General features: G+C 38.2%; 1 protein-coding gene across 1 annotated transcript; it reads right to left on the bottom strand.

Moving 5' to 3' along the window:
• Positions 1 to 96: 96 nt before the first annotated feature.
• tmc8 (transmembrane channel-like 8) lies at positions 97 to 8,378 on the bottom strand. The gene is made up of 16 exons (XM_066647902.1): positions 8,244 to 8,378; positions 7,032 to 7,275; positions 6,736 to 6,884; positions 6,192 to 6,332; positions 6,050 to 6,102; positions 5,827 to 5,966; positions 5,163 to 5,310; positions 4,764 to 4,928; positions 4,174 to 4,328; positions 3,476 to 3,554; positions 3,220 to 3,314; positions 2,496 to 2,682; positions 2,094 to 2,224; positions 1,814 to 1,966; positions 1,591 to 1,669; positions 97 to 1,128 (listed from the first exon to the last, which is right to left on the bottom strand). The coding sequence occupies exons 1-16, from the start codon at positions 8,287 to 8,289 to the stop codon at positions 1,024 to 1,026; spliced, it is 2,070 nt and encodes a 689-aa protein (XP_066503999.1). The 5' UTR covers positions 8,290 to 8,378; the 3' UTR covers positions 97 to 1,023.
• Positions 8,379 to 8,421: the final 43 nt, after the last annotated feature.

Genomic DNA, 8,421 nt, shown 5'->3' with positions numbered 1-8,421 from the left:
CACATGTGTAAGCTATTGATAAAAAGTTCTCACGTCTTACTCAACAACTTATTCCAGGAGCTCACACAAACCACTCCCATTATTTTGTCACCAAAATTTATTAAGATATCATGGAAAAACTTTATACATAAAGAAGGACAATATTACATGTTACTGACAAAACACTAAAAAGCACTGCTTTTGAAAAACAATAGATATTTAAAGAAAGATCATTCATGTGCATTAACGGCATGTTTGAACACTGCTATGTATCACAGTGGGGGACTCAGAAAACATTCGTATCTACAGTAGGGGGCACTGCAGAAAAAGTCTGGGAACCCCTTTATATTAGCCTATATAGCCATGGTATAGAGTGAAATGAGTGTATGTAAAAAGAGTTTAGCAATGAAGCTAAGCTATTAGCTGCCATTTTGAATGACCAAGTAAATAAGTGTTAAAAATGCATTAAACTTTAAACTTTGCTTAATATGATAATGAGAATAGTACCAAATGTCTTTGTTGTTGTTTGTTTGTTTCGTATATAATATATTTTTAGATATTAAGTTGTGCACAGGATGTAATAAAATTCACTTTGCTGATGTCACAGAAGCATGTAAACAATTTACTTTATTCATGCCTCGATTTACCATTGTGTGTTTTTCTAAAAGAGTTAAGCACACATTTCTACATTCTTACACTCTGGTGTTTAACAAGCCACGATAAAACCTTCTGTGAAACTTCACATTCTGAATTCTGATAATAAGTTATTTTACAAATACTGTTTATGAGGTGATAATACCCTTAGAGTCATTTCTTATGAATGGAATGCAAGGCCATGACACATACGCACGAATTAACGATTTAAACCAATCACTCTAATTTCCACCCATGGTAATTGTTATAAATTGTTATAAACTGTTATAAATATCACTGTATTTGTATTTACCACAAAACCAACAACAATCTGTGGCTTCTCTGGAGAGGCGTGTTTAAGAGGAAAACTGTTATTTATTTGGATGCTCTTATACTCTATGAGAAAACCTTTCATTTCATGGGTGAAGTCAACTCCTCAGAGCACTGGTTGTTCTTCTTCAGTCGTCTGACCAGTGTGAAGTGCTCCTTCACCAGGAAACGCTTATCTGAGCTACACTGCAAGGCAAGAACGTGTACATGACAAAAAGACATTAATATTTCTATGGGTTTTAGGCCAAGCCCAGTAACAGTCGTAAAACTGTGCTGTTCTCTGATCTGTTAATGATCTACCTCCAGAATCTGTTCTGGAATCAGTTACAAAAAGAGCATTTTAGCTTCTAAGCATTAATCACAGGGTGTAATATCTAGAAACTGTTACTAACAATTAGTGACTAATGTCATCATTGTGCATTTACATTTTGAGTATTTGTCAGATGCTCAAATTCCATTCTTAATTATATCACACATGTAGCTAATGCAGTGTTCATGCACCAAGTATTTTTGTTTGGTATAGCGTGATGTTCCTGCCTGAGCTGGCAATCGAACCCTGTGTGCCATGTGAATCAACTACTTCCTAACTACTCTACTTTTTAAGGTCAGTTACATTTCTTTTACAACACATATGTAACATACACTTACCATAACAAGCATGTCCTTGAGTCTCTCTATGACTTTCAGATTGGCTCGTCCACGAGAAATAAAGGACGTTAGGATGATACTGTAAACAGGGTAGTGTGGAACACAATCAGTACATTCAGTAAATACATATCCAAACACACTGAATGGCTTCATAGAACATTATATATAAATGTGTTTCTCTGTTCTTGCTGCCGGTAACACACACACACACACATTAACTTACACCTCAGCCAAAATGAGAGCGAAGGCAAAAGCCTCTGATGTCATGTATTGTATGGCAGTTTGAGCAGGTCCTGGGAGTGTCCTCACACAGGCGCTGGTCACATTAAACACTGTGCTATTCCCCATGAATGGGCCACAGTTTCCAGGCACAAACCTGAGCATGAAGAAACAGCGGGAGAAATGTTGGCTGAGTAAACACCAGTGTAAATAGTTTTTAACCTATGAGTTAATAACCTTAGTTATTAATTCATAATTTAAATTCGTATCCAGTCCTGCTATACTTAATGATGTTGATCCCAAGCGTCACTGCAGACATGATGAGGCCCAGTAAGAGCATGAAATTAAACAGAACTGATGAGCTGGTGGTCCGGAACATTCTCTGAGCAGGAACACAACATTGGACCACAGTGAACTGGAGAGCAGAGGACAAATACATGCAGCAATGGGTTATTATTTGACTTTCCGCAAAATAGATGTAGCCATAAACCCTGACAAACAAACCCAAAACCAAACTGAATTGATTTATTCTGGTCTGTGCTAAGTTTAGTCTAAGCTTATGCTAGTAGCCTAGCATGATCAACTTGTTGACCAGTAAACCAGCATCCAATATTTACCATATTCTAATTTCAATGGTAGCTGGTCTATGCTGGTTTTTCAAGCAGGCAGCAAAGTATCTCACCAACCTTCTTTACGTAGAACACAGCCAGAAGCTTCAATATGCTGATGGCTGGCAGAAGGGGGCAGTAGAATACTCCCACCCAAGTGACGGTCTGACTGTAGACCAGGTCCAACACGTTTAGTGGGATCACAAACTCTGGCTTACCGACAATTTTTGCCAGTTTACGGGAGGGGAACTTCTCTACTATCAACCTAGAACCAACAAGGAGCAAATTATTTCTAATGTGATATGAATTATAGCAGATAACTCAAAAAAACGTCTCTAAACAATAAGAATGGAGACTGATTATCCTGAGGTAATCACAACAGTCTCAGCTTGAGAATATTTTCTTTATGTGGTTATTTTTGATGTAGGCCTCAACTACTGCCACATAGTACAGAAAAAAAGAGAAACACATATAATCTCTATTAATATTTACTTTTATATATTAAAAAAAATAACTGTATATTTTGGGGGGACACATGGTTGACACAATGCTAAATATTAAAAGTTAGCTACATTAGCCTCATAGCTGCTGGGATGACAACTACCTTTGGGTAGTGACACGTGACAACTTTTTAGGTGGAAATAGGATTATAATGTGTGAAATCACAACAATCAAAGGCTTCTAATAAAGTTCTAATATATACTTTCCTAATATACACTTTTTTCTAAAAGTACAGTATTACCAGATGATTTATATAAATGGATGAAAATGACTTAAGCGAGGCAGAGGCAAGAGATCTTACATTCTTGAACAGGCCAGTAAACAGGCCAAGCAACAGGCCAAAAGGTGAAATACAGTGAGTTTGTACATTTCCTTCCCAAACTCTGTCTCCTTACACTGAAAAATACAAAAGAATAAATTTAGCAAGAAGGAAAGCCAACAAAGACATACCAGTAAATATCACTATATCAAAGATATCACACGTACAGTGAATATTCATTTTTATAGATCCATTTAATGTGTGTGTGGTTGTTTGATTGGTTAAACAAATAAATCACCTTGCCAGTTGTTGTACCATCATTCTTGATGATGAAGAACAGGTAGATGCCTAAGCTTGCAAGCTTCAAGAAAATACTCCTGTTGGAAGCACATGCGGTATCTTCATAAACAAGTTTAAATCCTGTTTTATTTGTATTTTAAACACTGAGTTAAATGAGGGTTAATTGTACACACAAAACATAAAGCGGTGTTTTGGCCTAAAATCAAATTTACAACGTTGTCTCCTTAATATACATAAATACAGTCAAAACTTTTCTGGAGTCTGTTTTGTTTCTATAGTTATGAGGTACACTGTAGAGTCATTTTTACAGGTTCCTGCATTCCACATATCCTCTGTCTCTCTCCAGCACCTGTTCTTTGAGCAGTGTTTACCTTGTATCTTATTCGTTTATTAGTTCACTGTATACTATGCAGCTAGGCCTACAATGGTTGTGTGTGTACTGAACATGTACAGACTTTTTGTCTTGTCATTGTTCCCTGAAACAATACTGAATAACAACTGTTTCCATTACATTGTGTGAATGTGTATAACTTATATGCTAACTCTACGCCATTTAATATAAAGGCCTTGGGCATTAAAAGAGCTCGGAACCAGTCCTTTGCAGATTCGTAGGGCAGACTCTACTGTTTATCAAAAAGGAATCCCATCGATGAGTGAATCCTGATGCTATAGTGCTGTAAGATCACACTGTCTTACCGAACTAAGGTGAGATTGAGCTGGGTAGTGAGGTAGTAGTCTTCAAACACTGAGATTATGCTGAATGCATGTGGCAGCAGGAAGTTGACTAAAGTAATCGTGATGGGTGGGAGATACTCCCACAGGAGCTTCAAAGTCCAGTGGAGGTTTAAATTCTGAGAGAGAGAGAGAGAGAGAGAGAGAGAGAGAGAGAGAGAAAGAGAGAGAGAGAGCATGCTTGTAGTTATAAGAGCACTAACCGCCCAGTTCTGATAGACATGCATTAGCTAGCATCACATTGAGTAGTGGGCGAGTGCCATCCTAAACACACAGAGAGAGAGGCTAACGGAATTCTACTGGATTCCTGGCCTCAGAAAACTGAGCCATCAACAGGGAATCATAATAATGGATGCTGCATGTGCTCTGAAACTGTTCAGCAATCATTTAGCATTCTGTAAACTCCATGCTTCAACACCTTTCCACTGGCTATGTCCAGGAAAACTGTCTGTGGTAATCGACTGTTTTGCATAGATGTGGGAGATTGTGTTAAATACTGTTAGACTGCAAAGTTCATTTTAATACAATTGGTATACTGAATATGCTTTTCTTACCTCATGCTGTGATTTTATAGTAGCGTAATAGATCAGGACGAAGGAGCCGCCCAGAAGAAGCAAAACCAAAATATTGAGAGCAAACCGCAACAAATAGAGGACCACCTTCTGCTTCAGAGTACGCTGGGAGACTTTCAGGCGAAACTTCTGCTCCTCCAAGTCCATCTAAGACAACACAGTTAGAAAGGGAGCATTATTTAAAGTTTCATTTTTAGCTGTTTTTGCACATCCTCTAGAGAGAAGATTATGATCTCTGAAATTCAACAAAACGTCATTTGACCAGAGAAGGCTGAACATTTTCATCGAAATTTAAGGACTATTTGTGTAAGAAAAGAGAAGTGAGAGAGCAAAAATCTGTAAAAAAAAAAAAAACAATTCTCATCATTCTTGGGAACTCACCTTCAGCTCATTTCTGTTGAAGCTATGCTTGAGCAAGGCTGCCTGAGGATCCTGAATACAGAAATCCCATCCACAGAACACCTTATAGCTCATATTCCCGCTGAAACGGCTTCCCATCAGCCACTTATGTTTGTAACCAACCACCGTTCTAGAAAAGAGAGATGTCCGAATGCCTCAACATACAGGGTTTTGCCACGTAGATCTGATAACACGCTGAAGTTTGTCAACACATGCGCATCCAGCATTTCTATTGAACATGAGGGTATTAATAAGGAGTTTGTGCATCTTTTTGGATATTTATATTGGAACATTACTCTGGATGTTTAAATCTTAGATTCACAAATGCCATGCTAACCTAGTCCAAAGATACTGAATTGTATTCAGTAACACCAGAACAGACAGTCCCACTGCTCCATAGCACAAAGCAGGGCTTTATACGCTTTTATCCTAAACTTAGCACTGGGTTTGTTGACCTCAACTCATGTCCAGCATCTCAGTGTCTCAGTCTAACAGCTGTGTGAGCGCATCTATATATCTGTGTCACTAATGAGTGCACTTTAAACCAACAGATTTTACTAATAATAAAGGCATCCACAAGCCTTAACACATATAGCATCTGGGGAATGTCCATTTTTATAAACTTAAAGCAAAGACGTATTCTGACCTGCGCACTATCATGATGAGACTGAGAAAGAAGATGGAGACCATGCCAGCGAAGAAGAGGAGTGATGTGTTCAAACATTTAAGATCTAATAACTTGTGTTTGTAGAAACCATAGAAGATTGGAGAACGTTCTAGATAACCCTGCAAAAAACAGAGTGGCTACAGTGAGGGACAAATCAGACACAAAACAAGCGTAGTTTACTTTTGATCTTATATGTACTCACCGATCCCAGGAAGATGTCTAAAACGGAATCGTTCTGTCTGATCTTGAGGTCCCCTTTGAAACAGAGGTCAACGATATCAGTGGAGAATCATCTAAGATTAATATTACTTCTATATTCAGTACAGGGGTGAAGCTATACTTACAGTTTGTGTCTTGGTTGTCATTTCTGCCATATATTAAAGGGATTAGCACATATCCGGTGATGATAACACAGTTCAGCAGGTTAAGACACAGCAGGTACCTCAGGAACACAAAGTATGCCTTCACCCCCACACCGAACCCTCCTGTAATCACAAACAAACCTCATTACCTATATATTCATGGGCAGTGTTGGCCATTCATTAGCCCTTCAGCAATGGCAATATAATACAAATATTACAAATAATACAAAATGTGTTATACTTAACCACACTCTTTTTAACACATCAGCTCTGTGCTGAATATCTTTGGTTTCCACACTACGTGTTCAATGTGTAAAAGAAATACACAAGCACCACTGCCATACATTGTATGTACCAGCACTACACACACTGCTGTATTAATGTTATAAGCCAAATGATATGGTCAGCAGTGCTCAGAAACTGATTGTTTTATATGAGAAAAGGCATTATAGAGCTATACATTGCATTGAGTTTATGCACAAGACTAAGCAGATAATTCCCACGGCTCATTCCCTATTTCTTTCACCTTCAATTTTATGAAGGGTGTGTTTCCACAGCAGTAATCCTGAGAGGAAACTCTCCACCTGCTCCTTCAGTCGCCTCCACATGGTTTGCTGACTCTGCTTCCATGTCATCCAGGGGCTAATGTTGAGTCTCTCTTGGTGTCGTCTCTCCCTTATTGGGATGGAACAGTAATACATTTTAGCGGAGACATGGACTCAGGTCTGTAACGGAAATCAAGGACCCTGGAGCAACACTAGATTAGGACCCCCGATACACCTGAGAATACACCCCACCCTACCCCCTGTTTTCTTTCCATACCTGAGGTTCCTCTTCTCCTGCATACACAGAGGCAGCGTCTTCAGTGGCTGTGTCGAGTCCCAGTCTCTGTACAGAAGCGGTGAAACGTATTCGAAATCATCATCATCATCATCATCCTCTTCTTCTACTTCAGCCTCGTCCTGATCTCTGTACTGGTACTTCCACCTGGAAAGTGAACTGGGCAGCTTCCCATAGATGTCGCACTGGTAGTACTCGCAGGAGTCTTCTGAGTATGTGCTGTCTTCTGTAAAGACAACAACAACTGGAAAAACTCAGACTATGGTATGAGCTGGAAATGGAATCCATGTGGAAGTCATGTTTCTTCGTAATCTATTATCCACTTCAGCTGCCCTGTACATTGTGTACATGGTTTAAAAAAGACAACACGACATAAAATATGAAACAAGCTGTTATACCGAAAACATTTAAAAAAAAAACCCTATTAACGTTTTATTGCAAATGTGTCTGGTTCATTAAATGTATTTGATGTAAAAGTGGATTGTTCATCAAATGTTGCTAACATCAAAGACTGATTTACAATAAACTGGCATGCTAAGACTAAGCAGATTTTGAGAGAAACAATATCATACCCATGTTTGCTAACAATTCTATGAGAAATGTAGTCATTTTTAATGGTCACAGGAACTATAAAGGATATATAAAATGTACATCACATAAATAGTTAACTTGAAATGCTTTTGAATGTGTTGCTTGATGCTTGAGGCTGTCTGATTATTTTGCAGTAATGATATTCAGATTACAGCCACTGGGCCCAATTAGGACCAATTTAAAAAGAAAAATTCCATGCATTTCTCAACAATGAACCATTTTTCAACTTTAAAAAAAATGTTCATGGAACTCCTCTATAACTGGAAAGCAGTGGTGACAATCTAACATCATACCAAACCTAATATGAAAGCCTGCAGCTTTGAGTAACAAAATTATATTTATTATATTGTGGCTAATTATGACTTGGAGCCATGTACAAAATGAAAAGCACAACTAAGAGGAAGTAAAGACCAAGATGAAACACAACCAACGTAGGAAGTGGGTTTTAGTCCTGATGCCAATATTTATGTATCTGTAATTAATCCTTGGCTAATAAAGTTGTTGTGGTGAGATGTGTCATAAGTTTCCTCCTTCTAAGCACAGTTCAACAAGATACAATAAATCAAATGAGGAGAATATAGGCACAGACACACCAACACTCACCAGACGACAGTCTTTGGAAGCTGACCCTCTTGTAGTTTTCCTCCATATCATCTCAGAGGTACAGCACAAAAGATGATGAAGTTATAGAGCTCTTAGAATTCTCATATTAGCACCAAACTCTCATAAAAAAAATGGCAGTGCAATAAGGGACAAAACAAGAAACATGTACGCAAGTGCA

Source organism: Hoplias malabaricus, chromosome 16 (assembly GCF_029633855.1).
Source record: "Hoplias malabaricus isolate fHopMal1 chromosome 16, fHopMal1.hap1, whole genome shotgun sequence".
In the NCBI taxonomy this organism is placed as follows: domain Eukaryota; kingdom Metazoa; phylum Chordata; class Actinopteri; order Characiformes; family Erythrinidae; genus Hoplias; species Hoplias malabaricus.
The sequence above is the reverse complement of the archived record's forward strand: the minus strand, read 5'-3'. Positions and strand labels throughout refer to the sequence as shown.